Source organism: Zonotrichia albicollis, chromosome 1, assembly GCF_047830755.1.
Source record: "Zonotrichia albicollis isolate bZonAlb1 chromosome 1, bZonAlb1.hap1, whole genome shotgun sequence".
In the NCBI taxonomy this organism is placed as follows: Eukaryota; Metazoa; Chordata; class Aves; order Passeriformes; family Passerellidae; genus Zonotrichia; species Zonotrichia albicollis.
The window spans coordinates 68,935,989-68,962,970 of NC_133819.1; the positions used below are offsets into that span (position 1 = coordinate 68,935,989).

The 26,982-nt window shown below is 46.3% G+C and overlaps 1 protein-coding gene across 8 annotated transcripts in view; it reads right to left on the reverse strand.

Moving 5' to 3' along the window:
• Window positions 1-22,316, reverse strand: part of RREB1 (ras responsive element binding protein 1) — a 118,951-nt gene extending 96,635 nt beyond the window's left edge. For 2 of the 8 annotated variants that reach the window (XM_074543956.1, XM_074544007.1), the window contains exon 1: window positions 22,175-22,316. In XM_074543956.1, coding sequence (XP_074400057.1) covers window positions 22,175-22,214 — 40 coding nt within the window. In that variant the 5' untranslated portion in view covers window positions 22,215-22,316. Of the gene's footprint in view, window positions 1-1,705; window positions 19,145-21,387; window positions 21,737-22,174 lie in introns of those variants that run through there. The other 6 variants (XM_074543999.1, XM_074543976.1, XM_074543991.1 and 3 more) reach the window with 4 other exon arrangements.
• Between the last annotated feature and the right edge of the window lie 4,666 nt (window positions 22,317-26,982).

The window sequence follows — 26,982 nt, forward strand, 5'->3', positions numbered from 1 at the left end:
TAATGTTCATTAAGATGCAGGTTAGCACATTAACTGGTCTTGCACAGCCACAAACACAGCTTTGGACATGGTAGGCTGTACCTTAAGGAGCATCAAGAGAGCTGCCTTTTTTTTTTTTTTTTTTTTTAATTGTATTCGGCTAACTCAGTTGACCTCAAACAATTGAGACACACACCCCTTTTGCCTGTCAGGACAGGGTCCTTCTCTGTCTTGCACTGCTGGGACAAGAGAAGTGAAATATGTATGGAGGTGATTCACATACAACCCATCCTTCACTTACTCCTAATAGGGGGTGGAGGGGAGGGAAGCATATGGGTGAAAAGCCGCAGCTGTTCCAAGGCTGTTCCAACTTTACAGCACAGGATTTATGGAAAACAAAACAAGAGGAGCAGAAAAATAGGATTTGAACATTACTGACCTAAAAGAATCATTGTAAATACCTCCTGCTCTGTGCAAGGGCTACCCTGGGCTCCATCTGCCTTCAAGGCCGAGAAAGGAAACATTAAACTTGAACAGCAGCCAGAATTCACTGCTTCCTAACACGCTTAGATGGGGCAGTCTCTACCTGTGGCAGAGCACAGGGAGGGCACTGCCCAAGCCTTGCTCCTGCTCTGCGCTTGGCACTGTCCCTGCGAGTGCCAGCCAGAGCTGGCCAAGGGGCAAACACAGCTCTGCCCCGCAGGGCTGCCCCCTGCCCCGCATCCGCAACCTGCTCCGAGCTGGGATGGGATCACTTCCCTGCACCCCAGCAGCCGGCTCTGGCAATTTTGGCAGAGGCACAAACTCCAGAGGGCTCTGGCTCTCTCTCTGGCTGGCGAGAGAGGTGCGGGTACCAGCGGGTACACGCTCCTGCACAGGACAGCCTTCCAGACAAACAGAGATGCAGGCACATCATCCTGGCATCACCGCCAAAACTCCCCGTGGCCGTGCCCAGGGGAGCCAGGCCTCCCTGCCACGAGGGCGAGGGAGCAGCAGCGGCTGCAGCAGGGCCGGCCCTTCCCTCCCTTCCCCCGCGCAGCCGCCCCCACCCTCCAGGAGCTCTATCGCAAATCCCCAGGCCGCGCCGACTGCCAGCTGACAGAACTGTTTAGTCAGCAACCAGGCAGAGAGGAGCGGCCGCCCCCCTCCATCCTTCCCGGCTCCTTCCCGTGGTACCTTCCCCGCCGCCAGCAGCGCCGGGGAAAGAAACATTCTCGTGCTCCCCAAGCCCTCCCCAAAACGGTGAATACGCGAAGTATTCACATTTCCGAAAAGTTTGTCGAGCTTTGCACGTAAGCTGAAGGATCCGGGTTGTTGTTTGGCTTCTTTTTTTTTTTCCCACCCCTCCCCTCGGTGCTTTGTATAGCCCTCTTTCACCACCCTGCCCCATCCCCCAGGCGAGAGCAGATCCAGAAGCGCCGTGCTGCTGCTGCTGCTGGAGGAACTTCCTCCATTTGCTGTGAGAACATCGCTCCGGCGGCCCCGCGCCCCGCGCCGCCCCGCAGAGGAAGTGCAACATAATAGCCAGGCCCCAGGTGCCAAGGTTAGCCTGTCCTTTTCCTCTCCCCGGGATGATATCCACTCCTTTCAATACCAGCCTCCCCAAGAACAAGGCCTTTAAAGCTGCGTGTTAAAGTTATGAACAACAGCAGCAACAACAACAACAAAAAACAAAGCTGAAACTTGCTCAAGCACCACCACACGGCCTTTGCACACCAGAACTTACACGATTCAGAAAGGTCGAACACTGTTGATGAAGAGAAAAGTCTGTTTTCACCCGTGCACTAAAAAGCTGAACAACTTTGCCCGTACTTTTCTCAGTGAGAGCAGCAGCCCAGCCCGTGCCAGCGAGGCAGCAGTGCCACCAGCGCATGGAACTGCCTGTGCTGGCCTTCTCTGCTCGCCCAGGGCACATGTAACAACCACAGCAATACAAATGTCTCGGCTAAAAGGAAAACCGCATCTCAGGCCAGGCTGGAATAATGAAAACCCTGGGCAAAAGGCATGGATTTAGTCTACAAGGAAGATGGAGATCAGCACCTAAACCCTGTTTCTCAGAGAATTGAGTTTCCATTCCCTATTCTGACAACATCTGCAAAACTGAAGGCACAAACTAATTTTAAAAAAATAGGTTTAAATGGAAAGTCTCACAGTGTCTCATTATACTTTCCCCTTTTCAGTTTGCTTGCCTGGTATAAAAGCATGCATCTGCTTCCTCCAAAATGCAAAAACTCAATGTTGATGGAAGCTCCTATGCTGGCTCATCTCGCAAAATCCTCTGCTTTTCCAGATGGAACAAGGGGAGATTAAAAGGTGTAACTATGCCCTAGGTGTTATGATGTAATCCATAATTTATGCAGAAACAAAATGTCCCATACTGACATCCCTGTAACAAAGCATTTATTTGGCTTATACAAAAGTGTTTCATGGCAGAAAAAGCAAAGTTTCTCCTTTACTCCTCTCCTACCCATAACAAAATACATGCATGCATTCTTTTTTGCCTTTCCTCCCAGCTGGGTATCCATGCAACTGGCTCCAATTAATTTGATTACTAAACTGCAGAACTGAGGAAAGTGAAGAGTTAGCAACCTGTCTCAGTTTATATGAGACACTCCTGTTCCTGTGAACATAAGGAGTTACTGAAAGGAAAAAAACCAACCCTACAGTCTCCAAATAACTAAGCAATGGTGAGGGCTGAAATTCACTAGAACAGAATGACTGAAGTTCAGAACCCCTTAATTCTCTCTTCCACGTTTCAGTGCTAAAACCTCACATTCTACACAAGCTGCCTTCTGCCAAGAGATAGACAGCTGCAACACATAGACACAAAAAGGAGGTGTCTTTTGGCTGGGGTTTTAGATTTCTACATGCTGCCCCATTTTATACGCTACTCCCCCAAACAGTTACAAAAAAAAAATAAAACTTGCAGAAATCTAAAAGCAAGTGGGACTATTGTAACCGAAGATAGTACTGATAGAGCCTGTATTAAATGCGCAGATGCCATAAGGCCCTTTCACAGTCCATGTTCCTCTGCCACAAGACAATTTTCTTGGAAATGTGGTGTCACAGTCTTTGTACTTACTTGGCTTTTAGCATATGTTTAGTTTCACATCTTATAAAAACCTACATCAGTCTTCACTCTTATTTTCCTTAAGCTGGTATTTCTGGGCTGTGATGGATACTCTGCCCCCGGCTACTCAAACTGACTTCTTTCACAAAAAAGACACCAACACTGGCAAAGCTGCACCAGATTTGTACCAGTCCAGTCAGAACAAAACCTGGACCACAATCTTACATGATGAAACATGATTTCCTTACACAATATCAAGCATGATTAAGAAAGATACTCTCTCAAGATAGAAATTAATTTGGAAACAGAAAGAACAGCTAAAAGGGACCTGATTTACAGAACTTTTTACACAGCTAATGCAGTAACAAGATTTGCATCAAGAGAAAAAACAAGGAATGTGTGATAAGGTGGGAAGATGAGGCTACCTCTGCAGCCAAAACTCTCAAGCCTCTTGATAAAAACAGCACATAGTTTTGTGCTGCTTGCACTGAGGGTCAACATCTCTCCAGAAGCTCTTCCCTTCCTTCTGCTGCTCATTTCCATACCAGGGAAAGCCTATGATTGCCTCCCCTCTACTGATCAAAACAAAAGTTGGCGAGGTAGGATTGTTCAAAGACACAAAAAATTAAAGAGGATTGGCTACTCAGAACGTTTTAGAGATAAGGCTTTCAGTGAAACCCCACAAACACTTGTATCAGCATCTCAGAAAGATTACAACAGCAGGAGTGAACTGCTAGAGGTGAGGGGGTAAACAAATTACAAAAAAAACCCAAACAACCAAACCTCTTCAAGCTGGTTTTACCATTTCTTCATCCTATGATGCCAAATGCCCATTTAAGTTGCCAGGGAATCCATTCTGAAGTCACTAATTCAATGTCATTATGAATTTTTTTAATTACCAAGGCAAAGACACCAGAAAAGGGAAAGCTGTGAGGAAATACCTAAATATCAAAAGACTCTTAAAAAATGCATCTTCAAAGAGATAAAAAACATCAAGAACAGATCTCCATTGAGATGTTTCCCTTTGCATTGTTTGCAGTCACATACCTGGAAGAATACTTGCCTTGAAGTGGTGGAGGGAAGATGCTTGAATACAAGTGGTGTTAAACACAACCTTTAAAGGCAAACACCACAATGTACCTGAAAGACAGAGGCAAGTGGGAAAAGGAAAAGGGGAGGGGGAAAGTGGTTCTATTAACATAAGCCTGCCACTCTTACAGTTACTGGAATCACAGCAGAGACACCCATGAACTGACAGCAGCCATGGAGGGGAAGCTCATTCTCACCTTCAAGTAGGCTGAGGGCAGCTAAGAACCTACATGTTAAAAATGAAGCATCTTTTAAAAAGTGCAAAATGGTTGTGCTGGTTTTTCAACACCACAACTCTGAGACAAAGATGCTAAGCCAAACATACACAGCAGATGCAGCTCCTATAGGCAAGGACAGATACAACAGACATTGCTCATCACCCCCCACCCATGGAGCAAACTTGAATTAGGCTCTGTCTGCAGGAATTCATTAACCTAGCAGCACTGATTCCAGGATCAAGGATCCATCCTACCAGGCAATGCATCTTCTTGCATCCAGGTTTGATTCAAGGACCTTGCAAAGATAAACTGGCAAAAAGGCATTCCACTTGATTCTTCATCCTGGCCCTTGCTTCACAAGGAAGACATGATGGCTCTGATGGTTTGAGCAATGGTCTTTTTAATAACGGTTGCCTGGGCTTTTAAAATCTGTTCTACCTGCACTGCAATCAGAAGTCCTGTCATCCTCTGTTCTTCTCCCACCTCCTTCTTCCAGCACAACTACATCACCTGCACAGTAAGTCTGCTAAGAGAACTGACTGAGCCAAAACTGAACTTTGAAAAGACAGAGGGACAAATACAAAAAGTTCCTATCAGCTTTCTGGCCTAGCACTTTAGGGCATACCTTTAAGGTATTTAAAATATTTATTATTTTGAATACATACCCCAAGAAAACAAGCAGTCAAGAAAACACTTCTAATTAAAGGAACATAAACATGCCCTCCTGCTTACACATACACAATGACTTTATTTTATGTTTATTTTTAGGTTTTCCTGATCTAACACCCAAGAGCAGAGAGACACCTGCAAAGCATGTACCATGCTAGGGCTTCATTCCTTGCTCCTCAAGCGACCTTTATGATATGAAATTTAAATTTCAGCCACTAAATGCATAGAGCAGCAGCAGAACAATACAAGAGGAGCTTTGAATTCAGCAATCAGACCTACAACCACAACTTGATAGTTTAAAAGAATAGCCCCTTCCCCCTTTCTCCAAACACATATGCTTGCTACTTTCAAATCCTATATAATTCACAAAGCCTACAGAGCTCAGTATTAAGTGTTGAACAGCTTATTTAGAATGGATTTACACACAGCAACCTTCAAAGATTTTCATCAGAAATCAGAACTACCTGATGAACAGGGCTTGTTTCTCCTAAGACCACTACATTTCATCAGGCTAAGTACATGGAGTAAGTAACCCAGATAAAACTGAGTTCCCACTGTGGAAGGCTTTCCCTCCCAGGTTTCAAATCACTAGCGTCACCCTTGCAACTAAGTTCCCAATTCAGGCACATTGGAATAAAGTTTTCAACAGCTAAACACAAACCAAGCAGTACACATCATTTGGTGGGCAGGTTAAGGTAGAGCTTTAAAAGGCAAGGTTCCTTTTTAGGCCATGTCAGCAGTGAAGAATGTGCAGCACACAGAGGAAGAAAGGGGTTAGCATGACCTGATCCAAACCTCTCCTTCCTTACTCTCCACAAACGGCTGCATTTCGGCAGCCTTGTAAGCACTGATTTGTAAAGGAATCTAACCAAGTAAATACCAGCACTATGCCTAGCACTGAAGCAAAATTGTTTCCTTTGCAAAAAATAAAATCTCAAAGTCCACCAACATAGACCACTTGGTCCTACAGGTGGGCAAGTGGGTTCACAACTAGCAAATATAAAAAGGGGGATGCAGAAACAGTAGAATTACGGAATATTACTTCAGAATTGCTAATTTTACTTCAGTCATGTCAAAACAATTCCTCTGATACCGGCCAAGAATAAACTGATGGCTGAGTCCTAGTCATCATCCCAAATCATCAGGCAAGCATAGGAAATGGGCAAACTTTAATGTGGGTAATATCTCTCCATTTAAAGAGAACCTAAAGAAACACCCAGAGCGAGCAAGGACAAATGTCCCTTGTCTCTGGTAAGTTGTATTCGCCAAGGTTTCAGATACACAGGGCATGCTTCAGGCTGCCATTTGTAGGGAGGAAGCAGGGGGGCATATTAAGTGGGGGGATACAGGGACATTGCTCATGGAAACCAGCAGTATATCTGGGAAGGAAAACAGCAAGAAAAGCACCATTTAAACAGGCAGTTCTCAAGCAATCAGGATGGAAGTAACTGAGCCAGACCTACAAACAACCTCACCAATCATCATCTTCTGACTGTGACTTGCCAACATGGAGAAAGTTTCACAAAAAGGCTGCTGCAGAATCGTGGCAGCACCTGGAAATCTTTAAAGTCTGTCCAAGTATGTCTTACAGCAATAAATATCTAGGCAAATAAAGTATTTTTGGCATGTGCCTGTGATAGATGTTAACAAGGCAAACCAAAGCTTTTAAAAGCATTGACCAACGTTGTAATCAGAAGTAAGAAACAATTTCTGCATAATAATGGATACTCAGATTAGGACTCCAACCTGGGAGGAAAGCCACAGAGGTGATACAGCAGGGGTCCAGAAAATCCTGAAAGGTGTGGAGACAGTTGGTAGCAAATTAATACCTGCTACTTCCCTTAGTACGAGTCTTAAATGGTATTAAGTGAAAGCATAAAATGAGAGATTCAGAAAATCAATTGTTCAGCTCCTCACCAACAGAGCATGCAGTTAAACAGCAAAACTCACCATCACAACATACCAAGAGCCAGTACAGGGTCAAAAAGCCACTGGACAAGCCCACAAAAAAAGGATCCTTGAAACTAAATACTCTAACTACACAAATACCCCTTGGCTCAAGGGATTCCAGAAGCATGTTGCTGGTAGGCTACATTAGGAAAGCACCACTAATAGGTGCCCTCTTGCCATACTCTCTTTTGATAAATGCACATTGACCAGCATCTTGGACATGGCAAGCTTTGGGTCTGACTTGGTACTTAGACACAATCAGGATTCCCACTGGTTTTCAGCAGGCAAAAAACCAAAAAACACAGCATGACCTACTCCACAGAATTTAGCACAGAACTAAAGCACCTCCTGCAACAGATCCAGAGGCATTTCTGTCAGCTTGAGGAAGCATTCTCTGCTCTGAATCCAAGCTTCACTGGAGAAGTAGGTACCAGGAACTGCTCATTCCAGGACAGGGCAGTCCTGAGGAAATGTCACCAGAGCCACAGCTTCAACGTGATTCAGGTCAGGGTGATTTCAGAGGTTACTGTACCAGGGCTGTCATCCCTGTCTGACGGCCAGTGGTTACTGTGCTTGCAGCAGAGACACGTACAACTCCAGGGATGCCCATAATTGAAGTTTTAACTACCTACCACTCACTTCAATTCAAACACAGCAAACTCTGAAGTACTCTGCTTTGGAGGAGACACATCCACCCTTGTGCCTCCTCTGCAACATAAGTCCAAGTCCTTCATCTAGGGCCAGACCAACAGGACAAGAAACCTTTGGAAAAAAATTAAAATCTTTTTCTGTATCAAACATCTGCCTGAGGTTCTCACCCAGGCAGTGAACACGGGCATGCTTAGTTCCAGGCCTTGGATAGGGACAGTCGTTAGCAGCTCATTTGTGGACCACCTCCACCAGAAGAGCCCAGCACAGAGCCAGGCCTCTTGTTGGTCCTGCCACAGGCCATATTAACTTGTCGCCTTCAATATGCATCCAGCAGAGTTCAGGTCATGGATTTGTTGGAAGTTCATCACTTATTCAGGCTTTTGTGTGAGAGGTCATTGCTGTCAAACTGTCTGCTTTCACAAGCACAAAAGCTCATGTTAAAATGTAAATACTTACAGGTGTTCCACTAGGCACTCAAGATGAAAGTCAGAGCAAATATATTAGTCCTAGCCATATTTTACAATGCTGGTAGTACTTGAATGTCATCTGTTTGTGAACCCAGGTTTTTATGTGGGTTCATCTGCCTAGACAGGAAGCATGATCTAATGGTGGAGACACAGGACAAGATTAACAGCACTTGGGCTCTTTTTCTGCATCTCTTACTGTCTCCCTGTGTGACCTTCAGTAAAGAAATTCTTCATGCCACTGTCCCAGTTGAAAAGAATGTGACTAGATGCTTACTTGGCCATGTATGAGGCCATGACCCTATGTCATTTTTCCTAATTACTACAATAATTCTGCAATGATACTGAAAAGTTAATCCAGCTGATAAAGTTAACCTGAGTTAACAAAAAGCAAGAGCCTTATAAAAGAACACAACACCCTCCTCCCTCAATGCCTGTGTTTCACTGTTTGTTTTTTGAGACGGAATCTCTGCAACTTATTATTACATCGCCCTTGATGGAGACAGCATTTTGCAAATTCAGCTTTGCAAGAAGCCTGGGTAGGCTGGCTCACCCCTGTCGCCTAGATTTACGTGCTGCTTACCACTTTGCAAGCCATTCAAAGCACGACTTCTGTGTTGGGATAACACCACAAGGCCAGCACAGGACTATGCTGGCACGGGCCGACTGGGAGAATCAACTCCGCAGCTGTGGGAAGAAGCAAAGCCGGCAGAGGCTGCAATCACCACGTCACCCTGGAATCCAGTTTCATGTCCAGTCCAACCTCGTTCTGTGACTGAGCTGCACAGTTCTGGAAAAGCTGGTATCCTCTTCCCTCAGCACTTCCAGCTACACGTCATATTCTCTTGTGACTTCTGGAAACTGCTATGTTAGCTACTAAACTGGAAAAAGCATCTTTGGCCTGCAAGGAACTCACATTCATCCAGTTCAGTACCTATGACAGGGGTAATTTTGCACTGTGCATCCCACATCATGGAAGTCATGAGAGAATCCCCTCCCACCCTTAACAATGCAGAGGCATCTCCATCAGGGAACCTGGTTATCAGCACACCAGGAAAGGCAGCTTTGGTAAACGTCATGGGTGACACCTCTCTGACTCCACTCATGGAGTGCTGCCTGTCTGGAACAAGCAAGGGGAGTGGAAGGAAGCTGTGAACAACCGTGCTCTTCTGATGTGCATTCCCTTCCTCTGCTCAGGCACGCGCAGGAGGCCAAGCAAGCACACATGACATGCTCCCTGCAGGATGCCACATCCTGCCGTATTTCATACAGCATCCCAAGGCAAGCCAGATACTTTTCAAACACAGTACGATCTTTGACAGTACGATCTGTCACAGTGTGAGAGGTTCCCAGAGACAACATAGGGGACAAAGGAGGGAACAGCACTGACAGATTTATCCAACAGCAACAAACTGTTCCTAGCCACACTTCTCTTAAAAGGAAGAAACCCAAGCAAACAGACACACTGCAGCCACATGCAAGTTTTACAATGGATATTCCTTCTGCTCTTTGCTTTTGGTAACTTGTTTTATTTTATGAATTTCTCGTAACTCTCACTCACCCAAACACTTCCCATTCCTATAGAAAGTAGAGGTCTGTTTAGAAGGGGGGGGGGGTGAAAAAAAGAACTGTGGAAGTGGTTTTATGTACTGCTTAACCCCCTCAAGCTGCTCCCAGCCTTGCTCCCCGCCACCCCCCACACACGGTGCTGCGTTTTAAGGAGCGCTGGTTATGCTGACATCAGTGAGGCTCCGGGGGCCATCTAGGCAGCTGTTCCTGCTCCTGTGTGTGGCCAGGAGCCAAATCACTCTGCCTTTTTGGTGGTGTTCCCTCCTGCCGGCTACCCCCACTCCCGCCCACACGTCTGCAGGGTGGGGCAAGGTGGCCACTGGCAGTCTCAGCGAAGAAACTCAAGTGGAAAAAAAGACTGGCAGCTTTCACTTACAGCCTATGGTCGGAAATGCTCAGTGATTTTTGACAGCGTGCTGTGGATTCAAAGAACTGCAGCTTCTCTTCCCGGAGAGCCAAAGACCAAGTTGCCCTTAGGACTTTGTCATCTAGAGAAGAAAAACACGTGCTCTGCCTTTCCTGTCCCCACGTGCAGGGGCAGCCCAACATCATGGAAACCACTCTTTACAGCTGTTCCCCTTTTAAAGCAGACCCATCCATGGAGGCAGCAATTCTCCAGCCAAATGATGATAGCACAGGAGCAGAAAGCTCATCCAGGTCGACCCAAGTGCACAAGATGGGTGCAAGAGATCTTCCAGGTGCAGAAAAGGGGGCCAGAGGAGCGCTTTTTCTTCCCTCTGCTGCTCCCAGTGTGAGGGCAGGAGAGGTGTGCCAGGGCACCTCTCAGCCCAGCCTGTCCCGTGCAGGGAATTTTGGGTAGCAGGCTCTCTGCAGCCAGGAATCCCAGCGGCAGGGAGCGTCCCTGTGCTGAGCCACAGCCAGATCCGGGCACTGAAAAGGTGACAGCCAAGCCAACTTCACATACACCCTCAGAGCCTGCAGCTCAGACCCCATGTCAAGATTAGGAAAGTATGCGCACACAGAGAGCACATGAGCTGCTGGAGTACTTTCATTTAACTCTTGCACACACCGTGTATTGAAGAAGTTTGGGTTCACGGCCACGTTTTTGGCTGCTTCTCTTCAAAACCGGCTCTTCTCAGGCTGCAAGAGCTGGGGCAATTCCTTGGGCTGAGCAATGCTTCCTGAAGAAGTTGGTGAGGTGAGTTTGGAGATGTGGCTCACACGGGTTAAAGATTCTGGCTTGTATCACCAATACTTTTTCTTAAAGTTTAAGGCAGGCTCCAATCCCAAAACACTTTCCCTAACTTTTGCCCATGCCAGTATTTTGACTTTAAAGGAACAACCTGCTTAAGTAGAATTGTATCTGTGTTAAAGTGTCTGCAGGATCACTGCTTGGCTCGATCTAGACTTGCTGCTGACATATGCACATACACATACACACACACACACAACCCCCCAGCAAATTCAGAAAATACCTTGAGAGCTATCAAGATAAGACAAAAAAAAAAAAATAAAAGGATGAAGATGGTAACCCCCACCAAAGCATGTTTAAAATTTACATGTGTGTATGTTGGAGGACGATTCACCAGGGCAGGAAAAATAAGAGATGCCTGAGGGCTATGGCTGGAAGCACAAGGTCCCTAATACTCAAGTTTATCTGGGCAAAGGGGAGTCCCAAAAGCAAACAGGTTTGTACACCACCAGCACCAGAAACACTGATAATTCTGGGAGTCATGCTTTTAGTTTTATCACTTCTAAAGAATAAGAATTTAGGTACTGTAATGTCAGCAATACTATAATGCAAAGAAACACTCCTTCAGCCACGAAAACAAACTCAGTTCCTTACTTCTCTGTACTGAGCATAAAAGCAGCACATAGAAACACAAGTTTCTCTGGAACAAACCAGTCAAATTCATTCAAATCTTCCCGAAGCACAACAGGGCAGAACCCATTCCTGTTCCCAGAGCTTATTACAGTAACATGACTAAACATGCTCAGCAGTCCAATGTGATAGGCTGCATCCATTTGCTGATGCCAGAGGAAGATGCGTGTCTCTCCTACATGACACTGCTCTCACAGGCTGCTTTTCAAAAGATGTTTTGAAAAGCGACCTGCTGCGTACATTCTTAACAAGTCATAGTATCACCGGCTGTACAAGTGTTTGACCTCTACTTGCTATGCACTGTGGACAAAAATCTGACATCAGCTTATTCCAACCTTAGTAACACCAAACTGCTTCTGCAAAGCTGGCTGGAACAGACTACAGCAACGCACCGATAAACTCCCAGACAGACCCCTGGAGTGCTGAAAGTGCAACTAGTTTAGTGCATGAGCCCATGTGTTTTAAATTTGGGTTGGATTAATCCAAGTAAGTAACCTGATTAAAATGGGAGTCTTCTCTGGAGGTCTAATTTATAGATGTTTCCATTACTCCATATGCTCTTATGCTGTATAAACATAATGAATGATACATACATCACTTTTGGGATGATTTAAGAATTCAGTTTAAAACTACAACAGAAGTCATTCAAGGCAACAAAATTAAATTACTTTGTGAATGGTAAGAGCCAGCAACTGCTCTTCATTTCAGTCTTGGGAAGATGACATACTGAGGGGGTGACATCTTTCTATTCCAAATTTCTCCTTCTAATTTTCTAATTTCAGAACCCTGATATTTGTCCCTTTTACGTACAGACCTAAAGCAAAAAGGAGAGAGAAGGATGTGATTTGACTGGTGGTTTAGAACACATATTAAAGCTAGGGACGTATTTGCTTCTGAACCAAACAACCAGAGGCAGACTCATGAACATGTGTATATACTTGCACCTACACCACCTAGAAAAGAAATCAATAAATAATCTGCCCCTCACATGCAAAACAGGCGTTTATGAGAGCTGCCCAAATGCTGCTTTGCAACCAAAGCTGTCTATTTATAAGGAGACACCTCAGCAGGAGCAGTGCAGGTTCCCAGCATGCCACTACCTTGGTATCTGGAAAGGCTCCACTATGGGGTAAGAAGATAGTTATAATTAAACATTTATACTGAGGTAGTGCTGTGCAGGTCGGTTCCACAGTGTGTTAGGTGGCTTTTCAAAACTCAGTAATTGAATGCTGATCCCTGCCCCGAAGAGTTTACAGAGTAGGAAATCAAAGCATAACACTTGGCATCTGTATACCAGGAATTAAACAAAGACCACCACCAGTTCATTTCCTGGGTCTTTGGACTAGGCAGCTCACATAAACATCCACTACCAGAAATACTGGAAATTTTAAAATCAGCAGTCTGGACCTTCCTAATCCACATCTGTGCAGCTCTGTTTGAATTAGTAGCTGGGACAGTAACTCCAGCATGCAATTTGCACATGCTGCTGGCATCTTCTTGTCCAGGGTAGATTATTTTTGGCCCAAATACTTTTTAGCAATCATTTTGAAAAGACAGCGAGCACACAAACGGAAACATTTACTGCAAGTCAGTGGATTCAGGCCGTGCAAGCGCAGGAGAGGCTGCCAATGCACGAGGTCCAAAGTCAGGCAGCAGCAGATCCTTCTGTCCTGAATCTCCAGGACAAGCCCAGGGAGGCATCAGCACACCCACAAGGCAGTGCTAGCGCACACCATGGCCACGTGCAGGCCTGTGGCCCATGCGGCACTGCAATGCCACTAACCCACATCTCTTCCTATGGAGACTCAGTTACGCAATGGTGCAAATACAAACTCTGGCCCCAAACACACAGGCGCCATCTCTGTCCCAAATCCATCCTCGGGGAGAATTCTCTGCATTCCCCTTTTCCTGCAGGGAAGGACAGCCTGGGAAGGACAAGTCCTACTCACCAGACTGAATACGCTCAAGAAAGTAAAAGCACAACCTCTAGGATTTAAAAAAAGGACACAGCAGTGGCCAGAGCTGCAATGATGCCCAAAACCTGGATGGAAGAATTTAGCCAAAATAGACTATTATACTGCAAATTCCATTTGCTGTTTATCAAACAAGCTCCTAAAACAGATGCACTGACTTTGTAACTACACCTGTAGGAATTTCAAACACCAAAAAAATACAAAGACGCTATTAGTATTTCAGTTTTTTAAAGTTTCCTGGCATCTTTCATGCTATGAATTCTCAAGAGCTTTCAGCTGTACATACCCCACATAAAATCTTAGTCCAGAGAAGCCTGAAAGAAATTTGCTGTTGATTCAAATGAAGGCACGTTTTCCACTTCTATTTGCTATTTACGTATCTATTGATTTTTTAAACATGGAACAGCAACTGTAACGGGGCATGATCAGTGTTCACCTTATCTACTTACTTATTCTGTGAACACCTCAACTTTCATTTGTTGCCCTTTGAGCATTTAAAATGAGTAACCTTACTATTTATTTCTAACTTTTTTTTTCCCCTCAAGGGAAAAGGGAAGCATGGAAAATCCTCAGTCACTAGATTTAAAGAGCTTACAAGTTCCAAAAGCTTTGCAAGTAGAGATTGGGAACTGCTTGAAACTGCAGTTACTGAGGCCACAGAGTTTAGAGAATCCATCAGATCCTTCCTGCAGAGTTTATAATCTGCATGGCTTCCTCCCAAGGTAACCAGCATCCACTCTGAGGTGCGGATCGTTTCCCTAGAAATTCACCCCTAGAAATTCACCCCCTGCTTTGGCGGCACACAGGATTCACTGCACTCAGCAAAAAACCACTGCCATTTTGCAAAAAGGAGGAATGGAGACAGAGGATGGAGAACACTTCTCCCACAAACTGCAGGCAACACTAATATGAAAAAAATCCTCACTTTTTGAACAAAACCAGTTTCCAACAATAAAGCAAGTTTGCACCAGGGAAACAGGGGCACTGTGATACAGCTGTCTTTACACTTTTACAACATGGACAGTCAGGCTCCTGACAGCCCAGAGTGTGACAGGAGATCTTACCAGGCAGCAAAGACACCTATCTACTGTAAAGGCTGAGACGTTGCTCCAAGACTTCTTCCAGAAGTTGCCAATGCCTACAGTCTTGAAACTTACTTGGAAATACAGTAGGATGTACTTAGCAACACCTGGCTGGGGAATCTGATAAGGTAGAAAAACAAATGATGCAGTGGTTGGAAGAACAGACCAAAAGAAATATACTCAACAGCTAAATACAAGACGTAAGTTACATCTCTGTAGAGAAGCACTTGTCACTGCACTCACAGCTCTTGCCCTGGAAAATACAGTCAAACCTCACAAATGGAATCCCTCAGTAATCCAGCTACAGCTCTTCTACAGCTGGCTTCTCTGGTGCGTGCTTCCACTTCCTGAACCCTCAGTGTCTTGCTTAGAAAGCAAACCTCCTTCTGCAGCCCTCCTCCCTCCCACCCAAAAGCATAAGGATGTACACACAGCTAAGTATGTCAGCTGTGCTGCAAGTTATCCAGCTGGAGACCATTTCAGGACACCTTAATGCTTTTGGGAAGAAGGAGGGGATGAAGCAGGTAAGCACGTGCACAAGACGCCACAGACACCTTGCATGTTTCTGCAATACAATGGCAACTGCATCAACATAAGAAAAAAAATGCACACTTGGGTGAGGAGCAGCACACAGGTATTCATGACCTGGTTGCTTCTCATGTTCTCAAAACACAAAGAGCAATAAGATGTGATGAACTTAATTTAATAAAGAAAATACAGTTTGTGTAACAAAAAGAGGAACTTAAACTAGGGTCCTTCCCCTACCCAAAACTGTGAGGGGTCCAAATTAACAAGGAAGTAGTGCTGCATATTGGTGCAAAATCCAAAGCAGCTCTCTCTTGTTCAAGCCCTGATGCTACCAGTGAGGAGGAGTCCAGCCTGAACACAGCAGTGGAATTTATTGCTGTGATGCAAGAGCTCTGAACAAAGCACTCCCAGCTACTGATACACCTGAACACTGACATCACCTGCTGTATGAAACAGGACTAACAAGGGCTCCAGTTAAAGCCAGCTAATCACACACAATAAAAGGAAAGCTACACTTCAGCATGAACATTTTGTTTCTCTCATCCTCAGATAGGAAGCACATACCTAACTTAACTAAAAAGTTTGTCAACTGCTGACCATCCTCCATTTTCAAAGACAGATGATGCAAGCCCCCATTCCTAAAACACCTATGGGTACATTTGTGCTGTTTCAGGAAAGCACATGCTAACACCTGTTAAAGTATCTACCAGGAGATGCTAAGTGGAGAAGTTCTACATGTATGAGAGGCTGGAAATTCCACTATTAATCACAAAATATCTTTCTCTTTTAGAACCAAATTAACAAGTCACTTAGGCACATCAGCACAGAAAATTTCCAAGAAGCTTAACATATTTTTTTATCCAGAGTGACTTGAAAGTATAAATTTCATTTTTCAAAGCTGACACTGGGAAGTCACTTGGCCATTGCATGCAAGCACCTTTCCCACACTTTTTCAGAGCATTACACAAATAACATCCCTTGTGCAAATGGATCTTCGAAGAAATTTCAGACAGCAGGATGCAGGGATGCCTTCTCCAAAAGGAAAAGGATCTCTCAAAATCCTGAGATTATATAAGTACATAAGATAAAACAAAAAACATTTTTACTCAGGAAGGTTAGATGCAGGAAAACGAATTTGAAAGTTGCATTCCACATGCTTCTACAGGAAAACTGCAAAGGAGACAGGAGAGGTCATCAAGGCCTGAAAGGCCTCCCTCTCTAATGGTCCTTGGAATACCTGTTTTAGCTCAGAAGCCTAACAATGCCCTGGGGGATTTTGACAGTTTTTCTTTTCCCTTGCTGTAACACCTCTGCGGATGGCTGGGACTCCGCAGATGAATCCTGCTGTTGAAACAGCTGCCTCTCTCTACATCTTTAAAGAGGTATTCAGATTCCCTTAGCCTTACTTAGTTGAATCATTCTGAATAAACAGTCACCACCCATCAACTATGTATTTTTGTAAAGCACCTAGTCAAAGGCAACCACCTTTATTGATTGCTATGCTGGCCAACCTGAAGGCTGAAATGTTATTATTAAGGAAAAAAAAAAAAAAAAAGAGCAGGATACACTTGAAGGCCTGTGTTGTTTCTAAAGGAAGCACAGGTCCAGGCGTTGCTCAGTGACATCAGGACGATTCCTCTCTGCCTGCAGGAGGCTGCTCTAACAGGTTTCATACCAGCACAGCCACAAGCCAAGTATCCCACTGACTCTTCTCCCTTTTGTCCAGGCCCTTTTCCTTGTTCTGACCCTTTTCCACCACAACATGAACGAGCCGCCCAACAGAGCATATGCCCCAGCTAGCAATTATTTCTACTTTCAACATTTCATAATAAAGCATTAGCACAAGCTCCAAATAAGTCCTGTCACCCTGCTCCAAGTAAAATGCTGCAGGAAGGAGCATGAGATGCTGCGGTACTGCTGGCTCAGAAGTTTGTACTCTCCTAAGTCACTGGCCCTCAAATGTTGCTCAAATTCAAAACAGAGTGGTACAGGGTGAGGTGGAGGGAACATCTTCGGGTGGGAAAAACATCACTGGCAGACATCAAAGATAAGCCACCATCAGATTTCTTGCACCAAAGAAGAACAAAGAGTCAATGCTCCTGAAATTCCTGTTCAGAAGTACCCCAGAACACAGCCAGCACTTCCCACCTCAGCCAACCTCACCTATGTTCATTTGTAATCAAATGCTGATAACCAAACCTGGCCTGGCAAAGCTCTGCCAGTTTCAAGCCCATCCTGGCTCCACACAAACACCTTGACTTTTCAGTGTATCACCAGAGAGTGACATTCCCAGAAATAATCAAGTCCTGCCTTTGAAATCACTGCCTGTAAAGATTCTTCTAAATGTGCGTGGGGGAGAAGGGGGAAACCACAGCTCCCACAGGTGCTGGTTTATGTAGGACATTAAAAAGAAAAGCAACAAACAAGCAAACAAAATAAAACAATGCACACAGAGAAAGGATTCCTCATATGCCTCCCCAAAGAAAATCTGCTTTAACTGCTGAGCAACATCTAGTCAAGTCAAATCTCCCACCCCAAAGCAAGAAAAAAAAGCTGTTGCATTGTCTCAGAAGGCAATTCCTTCTCACCCTCAAAGTTTACATCTGCTCCATAAAAGACTTTCCAGCAAAGCTGCAGGGTACCTGAGCACTCCATCCATGATAAAGCTGCTCTCAAAAGAACACGAAGCAGTTTCTGGCCCCTTTCCAAGTTGTAGAATGCTGTTGAAAAGGCATATTTTAAAGCTGTAACCCTATCACTGTCCATTTCGCTTGAACTCAGAAAGGAGGCAGAAGACAGAGAGCAAGAAGTATTCTCACTACCTTCAGGAGAAGAGAAAGCAGCACTACCATCCTCCTCTACAGACAATTATCTCCCAAGCAAGAAGCTACCACATCAACAAGGCAGCAGTGGCAAACTGGTCTAGTAACACAGTCCAATAATACACTCATTTCAAAACAACTTTATCGTGCTGAAAGAGGAAGACATGATTTCACATGTTTTAAGAGTGTACACCTAAAACAGAGATTTCCAAACTTAGGCATCATTCATCAAAAAGTTAAAAGGGGCTTTTTTCCACACATGCATAGATTTCAGACTAACAGGATTTACTTGTTTTCTGCCTGTTCCTGGGGAGCTTCTGCAGTTTCTTTTTTCCCAAGACTGTCCCTACAGGCTGCTATCCAACATACATCAGATGCTCCTGGAGCAAGAGATAACTCTGAAGGGACATTTGCAAAGGGCACAGATCAAGGGCCTGATGTTAGTAAAATTTCAGTGTACTGGGGGAGGGTAGAATTACTCCTGTACGTAGGTAATTTGAACATTTGACACAGTCCCCTGGAAAGCTTTACTTATGCATCTACGTATATATTTTTTTTAAGTCTTACTAGCAAAAGGTGTATTTTAAGTAAATTAAAAAATTATTGCAACTTAAAAAGTGAATCCTTTTCAAAAACACTCAGGTTAATTTTAGCATCCTTCTGTTTAGCTGCTTAGCAACACTTATCCTATGACCTTCTAAGCACCACCTACTTTTACAAGGGATAATGAATATAACCAAAGGGATTTATCTATATGTTTTTAATCTATACAGTGTAAGTGCATCACCAGTCTTTATTTAAATGAGAAATCCAATCCAACTGAGAGCAATTCAAACTATTTCTGTTTAAGAAGAAAGTTTCACAGACTAAAGTCAAGCTACTGTTATGACTGTAGTGTTACTTCAACACAGGCAAAGTGATAATATCGTTAAGGAGTGAGAAAAGCACTACACAGGTCAGTGTTTGTACACTTTGGGAAACACTGCACTTATCTTTGGTACCAAAAGAGATCACACATGCTACCGACAGGTAATGAAGAGATTCAGCTTTCCCAATTTTGAAAGCTGAAGTTACTTCCCCATCCTCAATCAAAAAGAAAAGCCATTTTGTCAGAGGGTCACTGAATACTGTAGAGTTAAGAGAGGCATCACAACCTGGGTGAGCTAAGAAAAGAGGCTTCATTACACTGAAATTACAAGTGAAGCTTCAAACATCCAGGTCCAGATGGGGAAAAAAAAAAAAAAAAAAAAAGAAAAAAAACCCCAAAGCCCAGAAAAACAGTCAACACTCTGCCATATAAGCCAAATATATATATATATATATATATATTCTTTAGCATTGTTAGTTCTCAAAAGAAATGTGTAAGAGTGGCTACATAAATAGTCCATTCTGATGAGCAAATAAAAATTTGACAACTAGAAGCTGTAATGAAAGGAGAATAAAAGTTTACTTGATTGCACTTAAAGGCTGATATTTTTCCAACTACACGATACGAATTCAGTTCCAAATACGGATGCCAGGAGGAGGAAGGTGAGGGAGCAAAGGAGGCCACCCTCGGTCGGGAACAGCTGCCCTGCAGCATGAGAGGCTGGGATGTGTCCCTGCCGGCAGGTGAGGCAGAGCCCGGGTACTCTGATTGATTGGATGATGGATTCATGCTGTTCCTGGGATTCTAACAAACAAAAGGGCCTATTCTTTCCTGGATGTACCCAACTCCGGTTAAGGCTAATCGGCATTATGCAGGCCCACCAAGAAAAGACTATATACCCTTAAGTCTTCAAAGAGAAAATTAAAACCTAAAACAAATATGGCTGGCCTGACCCTGAGTCACTGCATCCCTTTCACGCACGCTGACCCTGTGGAAAACAGGAACTGCGGTAACAAAACTCAGTGCTGGTGTCAAAACGACCGACCTCAACGAAAAAACTTCAGCCATCATAACAGCTGTCTACTGTGCGCTGTAGGGGTGACAACACGGCGTTATTTAGCAACCGCTCCTGTTGTTAATAAGCAATTTCTTTTCCAAGCCATGGGGCTGGATGTTGGAATGGTAGGAAACATCCACTGCATTGGCTGTCTCTCTTAGACCACTGCCCCCAAATCACACTGAACTAGGTGTTTACTTTCTCAAATAAGTAAATACACTTGATCTTATCTCCAAGAGAAAACAGGCGAAAGAGGGAGCTGGGATTAAAACTGAATGGTTGGTGTGCCCCCCGCCTTCCCCGCAGCAATCAGCCCGGTGGCTCCGGGCAGGATGCTGGCTCCTCGGCGAGCAGGACCAGAGCATCAGCTCCGGGCCGGAGCCCGCGGCGCGGCCGTGGGAGGGCGGCGGGGCACGGAGGCGCCCGGGCCTCCGCGGGGTGCGCAGCCGAGCACAGCGGCCCGGGCAGGGAAATGTGCTGAGCCAGGAGAAGCGCTCTCCTCCTCCTGCGCAACCCCGCGAGGATGCCGAGGAGGAGAAGATATCGCAGCCGAGAAGTGAAACGGGGAAAATTATTAAAAAACGAAAGAAGAAAAAAAAAAAAAAAAAAAACCCAAATGTGCGTGCGGAGGGAGGCGGGGGAGAAGTGCAGGGAGAAGAAGCCAAAGGAAACTTATCTGCGACATGACAAAGTTCAATCCACCGCCCTCCCTCCTCTGCTGAAAAAAAAAAAGTTGCAGCATCTCGGCGCGCCCCGCTCCCGGCCCGGCCCGGCCCGGCCCGCGACCCCCGCGCCCCCTCACCCCGGGCGGATGGGGCGGGGGGGATGCCGAGCCCGTGTGCTACGAGCTGGGCAGGAGGAGCTGCCTCGCATCCTCAGCACGGCCCCCGCGGCGCCGCCGGGGGTGTCCGGCCCGTAGCAACGGCGATGGGGAGGGAGCGCAGTCGCCCAGAGACGGGGCTCGGCCGGCTCCCATCCGCACCGGGCACCGCGCCGGGGGGGGCGCCAGCCGCGCCGCCCCAAACTTTTGTTTTCACCTCAAACACCGCCACTGCGGGAGGGGGGTCACCTCTGCCTCGCCGCTCCCCCCCCCCGCCAAGATGGGGCTGAAGGGGGCGAGGGCCCGGACACCCCTGCTCAGCTTCGGATGCTGCCCGGCTCCTTCCTGTAGTGGTGACGCCGCCCAGGCGTCCCTGGCCCCGCCGCGCAGGGATGTGCTCCTGGCACCGCACAAAGGCAGCGGGACGGGGGGGACCCACGGGGGGCAGCGCCCCCCGCCCTCCCCGGGCACGGCTCCCCCGCGCCCCCGCCGCGCAGGCCGGGAGGGGAAAGGACACGCACGTCCCTACCGGGACGGGGGGGAGGAAGACGGGGGGGGGGGGCGGCGGGTGGAGAAAGTGGAGGAAAGGCGAAAAAAATCAAATAAAGTAAGGAAGAGGGGCACAGAAGAGAGGAGAGAGGTACCCGGGTGCCGAGGAAAGGCAGGCGCGGCCGTCCGGCCCTGACGGGGGAGCGGAAAGTGAGCGGAGAGATGCGCGGCGCAAGCCGGCTCTACCTGCGGAGAAGGGGCGCCTTCATCCCAACTTCCCAGCTCCGGCGCGGCCCTCCCAGCCGGGAACTGCGGGCAGGGGCCGCCGCGGGACCCGCCGCCACCGCCGGCAGGAAAATAACCCTGAAGGAAAAGTTAAAAGGCAAGCTCGGGAGACGGGGGCGAGCCGGGCTAGAAGATGTTGCTTCCTCGCAGCCCCATCCAAATTGTGGCGGTGGCTGGTTAAAAATAAACTTTGCAGCAGGAGGGGGGGGATGATCTGGCCGGATTCCTGAGCTCAGACGGTTTAATATGGATGAGCATCAGGTCCTGAAGGCAAAACGCCGCGGCTGGTGCCGCTGGTTGGTAGAAAGTCTGCAACAGGGAAGGGAAAAAAAAAAAAAAAAAAAAAAAAAAAAAAAAAAAAAAACAGGAGCCGCGGAGGGAGGAGAGGAGAGGGAGGAGCGGGGGAAGGGAAGAGGGAGGCTGCACGAACTCATCATCATCTCCACCGCTGCCAGCCAAACTTTTTTCCTCCTTTTTTTTTTTTAAAGGAAACTTTTTTCCCCCCCTCTAAGAAGCATTTCATTTTTTTAAATAAGTCGCACGACCAGCCGACACGCTGCAACGTCCTCACGGCCGCGCCTGCCCCCTCCCAGAAGTTTATTTTTCCTCATCTTTCTTCCTGCCCTCCCTTAAGAAAAAGAAAAGAAGAAGAAAAAAAAAAAAAAGAAATAGATATCCCTCCAGAGTTAAGGCACGCTCCTGCCCTTTGTGAGGGAGCTCCGCGGCCGGGCAGCCCCGCGGTACTTACGCCGGACTTTGCTGGGGCTGGGCTGCTTGCGCCGCGACATGCCGGGAGGATGGGCCGCCGGGGGGGCGCGGGGGCGCGCCGGGGGGAGCGCGCACGGGAGGGAGCCGCAAACTTGTTCCGGAAAAAGGAATCAAAATGGCGTTTCTGTGGATGTGCAAAGTTCATCAACTCCGCGCTAACTTCCCGTCCTCCGCGCCTCCCTGGAGGGGAGAGATGGGCACGGTTAGGGACCCCGCCGCGCCGCGCTCCGCGGGCGCCCCCGCCCCCTGCCCGCCCCCGCGCTGCCCCGCGCACCCTGATAAGGAGACACATCACGTGTCGCTCCGGCTCCTCTCCCGGGAACGCGCTACCGCGGCAGCAGCAGCCTGTTGCAAATAGCATCTCTAACTCGCCCTCGTCGCGGGGAGGGAGGGGCGCCTCCAAGGAGAGGAGTGAGCACAACTTTCCCCCCCCACCCTTCCTCCGTCCCTCCCTTCTCCGCCCGGCAGCGCAGCAGCAGCGGGATGCCCGGGGCAGGCGCGGGGGAGCGGGGGGGCGGCCAGGTGCCACGCGGCGCCCCGCGCCCTCCCGCTGCTCCGCCGGCCGCGCCCGCGGGGCTCTCCCGGGCGGGCCCGGCCCGCCGCGCTCCCGGCCCAATGTGCGTGTCCCCCGGCGCCCGGCCGCTCCCCCGGATCGGGGCCGGAGCGCATCCGGAGCCGCCGGTGGCGGTGCCGCGCCGCCGGCTCTAAGGAATTCACCGGGGCTCTCCGCTGCCTTGGAAATGTCTGTGCATCCTCCTGCGCCTCCCAGCCCGGTGCCTCACCAGGTACAGCGGCCGCAGGCAGCACAGCCCGTGCTCCGCGGGCAGGAGTCACCTTCTGGGTGTGTTTGGTTCCTCGGAAACTTTTCGTCCTTGCTCGATTTGGGTCTCCGCAGGGGTCAGTCATGCATCCAGACCTAAAGGACGCCTTAAATGTAACAGCACCGCGAGCATCAGTGCAGGAACAGAGGTGCAAATGCTGTGCCTAATCAAAGGCAAGATGCGGGCGCTTGCACGTACAGGTAGTTACACTGCGCGGCTCCGCATGCACCATCCTTCCCGTCACTTTCCCTGAAGTGGAAGTTCAAAGGCGCAGGAGACTTAACAAGTGATGGAGAGGTGTTCAGTGGTGAGGATTTCACTGTAAAGCCGGTACCGGTTTAGAGCTGTGTGGCAAATAATAATACTACATAAAAACAAAATACCTGGCAATACTCCATCCTGAAAGCTCGATGGGAAAAAAAGAAAAGTAAACCAACACTACTTCCGAGGAGTGCCTAATGAGTATAGGAGGAACCAGCTTACCTTTAAGGAAATGGTTATTTACACTAAGTCTAGAGCTACTAAAACTAGGCCTTTTAAAGCTGTTACTGGTGAGGTGGAACCTGCAGTCTCTGCCTCTTTTTTAAAGAAATCAAGTCATGGCCTCTAGGCAAAAGGCTTGTGCCAGCTTACGTGGTATCCTATCTCCTGATTGAAAAGGGATTCACCTGGAAAACAAGGCGAAATTCCAGGTATGTGGCAGTGAGCCCTCAACTGACTATTTTCACAGACTATTGCATGTAAGATGTCATGATTAACTTCATTTGCACCATTTTTTCAAATACTGGATAAAGACATACAAGTCAGGAATGCACAGGTCCTGTCTCAAAGCCATGAGCTGTGATTCATATCAGTAATAAACCTCATCCCTTCTGGACTCACAAGTCAAACACGTGCAGGTCTGGTGAACTGGGAGTTAGAGATTCCACAAGTGCAAAACCGAAAGGTAGCGCACGTATATTCAGAACGTGAAACTGCAGCTTTGATATGTGTGTGATGTGGTGGTTTCTGCGAGCTTAATTTTTGCCACTTGTGCTCTGTACTGTGTTCTCTGCTGTACTTCCCAAGTGGAGTTGCTGACTGGCAGAGGAGCAATATCATTGTTTATCCCACAATATTAGCAACAAACATGAGAGAAAGCACATTCTCATTGTTCTAAGGTTCTTATTTTACCGAAAAAAAAAAAGAGAGGAAAGCCATTAAAAATAAACTGATAGCAAAGTGTCTTTAACCTTTTCATCTCTGTCCCCATTGAACCTGTCAACCTGCTCTGGTAGAACTGCTGGTAAGTTCAGCAGCTTTACAGCCAACTTGCATCTTCAGTATCATGTGCTGTCAGGCATCCAATTAATCAAAAACCTGAGCAGTTTATCCATCTCAGGCTCAGCCCTTGAAACATTCTATTTACATTGGAAGACTGCTGTGATTTAAGCCTTCATGGCACACACATACAAACTCACAGGGACTGGGCCTGGTTTGCACAGCCATTTATTTGCACAAATGGCTGCAGCTGAAACTGGTGAAAATTCCTGTATGGGTAATCCTATTTGGAGGTTAGCAATGCATGTCTCATTGACCTCTGCCTAATATTTCTAGAATAGTCTTGGAGGCATTTTGGACTACCTCAACATGAAGATTCCCATCCTCTATGTATTTTTTAACCTTGGAGGTGCTTAAGAGCCCTTCAATGTGGGAAGTTTAGCAAGCAGGTATATGGAATAGATGGAATAGAAAAACAAGTGTTTCTCAATTCAGTATCTGAAATCTGCTCTGAAAAGGTGGACATGTAAAACTCACATTGGAAAAAAATAATGATTTTAGTCTTTGGAGAAAATATGCAGGTAGTTTTTTATAGCACTTACCCCTATTCTTTTTGTAAGATGGAACGAAGCATGAACCAGTACATACTGTGTTACATTAATACTGAAAATTTTAAAAAAACCCCAACAAACAACCCAGTGATGAAAAAAAGTTATTTAATAACTTTAAAACCCCATTAACTACTAGGGTTTATAAAATAATAAAAAGTTATATGTCTTTTAGCAGTTAAGGAATTAATGATAATTCTGGGTTATTGGTGGGCAACAGAAATTAAATATTTCTTTCAGCCTTCTGTCATTTGAACTTTTATAATGCATCAGAGAGGTAAAGCACCACTGTGGTCTAGTACTGAATGTGAAGTTTTGATCAAATGGTTCCTTTTTTCTATTACTTATTATAGAGAAAGAGAAGGTAGAGGTAATTTCTGTCTAATAAACCCCACTTTTATGAATGACTCTCCCAAAATGGTACTACATGACTGATGTAGCTATCCTCTTCATTCTGCACGTTTCACTATTTACATTACTGTGGTTTATCCCATCTCCTTTGACCACTCTATGACAAGATAAGTAAAAAGTTGTTTTTTTTTCCCTAGGACTATTCATATTTTCTAGACTTTCTGGATACTGACTGTAAACACACTCAGGGGCAAGAAGACTTTCTTTAGCTTCTGCGTAACCCTCACACACCTTTCCAATTCTTCAAAATAAGGATAAATATAATGAACAATAGTAGAAATAAAACCAATAGATTTGTGAAGATGTTTAGTGTGTTACCAGATTCATTGACACCACTGGGTGACACAGCAATATGGGTGACAATAGCCACCTGCTGTGGTCCCAAGAAAAGGACAACTCCGCCCCCACCCACAATTTAAATATCAGAGATGCTGATTAAAGGTATTCAAGGAGAGAAGAAAAACAGGATGTATAGCTTATATGAAGGCCACAACCTGAGGATGTTTTAAAGCACAGACACTAAAGCTAACATTAGCGTTAAGAGAGAAGTTAAAGGTTAGTTGGAAAAAAATTTTCCCCTATCTTATGAGACATTATCAACATTCTGTGGTTTAGATCTTGATCTTTAGAAGTTACTGTAATATCTTGCAAATTTACACATCACTTTCAGCCAAAGCAGTTCAGAGTAAGGCATTTCTCTGGCTAACCAGACCCATTTTATATGCTGAGAGGCAGGACTGGGCCCTGACTTTGCAACACCTCACGACTGCTGGGTGAGGGAGCTGCCAAGCCCCAGCTCCCTCGCCCTGATGTGGCTGTCCAGCCTCAGAGGATGTCAGAGGCATTTGAGGCCCCATGCCCTGCCTGAGCTTGTGCTGCTCAGAGTCCGGAGTCCTCTTGCTGCCATCCTTTTCCTGATGTCCTCGCTCGTGCCAAGAGGGAGAACTCGGCTGACATACTAACACAGGGAAAGGCCTACTTGGAGGATCAGCGAATACAGCCCTGAGGGCTTTGAGAAATAAGTCTTTATAAAACCTGAGACCAAAAGAAATGTTTGAATTTCCTTTATGTTTCAACCAGTTATTTTTTTAAATGAACAAACATGCCATTGCTGAGTCTTCTCATGGGTTGAGAGGTTTTTTTTTCTCCAAGACACACGTTTCTTGGGTTAAAAAACCCTTAAGAACTAACACAGAACTGACAAATATGACCACCATAGAGCCAGGGTAATTATACAAATAAAATGGGAAAAGTTCAATTAAATATATATCCTATAAATTGCTTGGAAAAGTTGATGAATTTGTGCACTGGAAAACCACACAGAAGAGCATAATCCATGAGCTGCAAACTCTCTCAGAGCATTTGTCTGAAGACACAGGGAAATGTGATGCACCACCATGCTCAGCTACCCTGGTGTCTGGAAACTGGGCAGCTGGAGAACAGGGGAGTGGTGGAACTTGCTCCGTAACAACCCCACTCACTATATTCAAGGGCAGCTAGGCCAAAGCTTTAGTCCAAACTTATTTTAACATCAGACTTTACAGAGTGAAAGAAAAGCTGATGTATCCCAGCACACTTAAGCACTTTCCCTCACATCCCAACAGGCTGGCAGTGGCAGGCCTGGAATTAAAACCAGTATTTCCCCCAAAATCCCAGTGTAGTTCTCCAGGCACAAAGCCATCCACTCT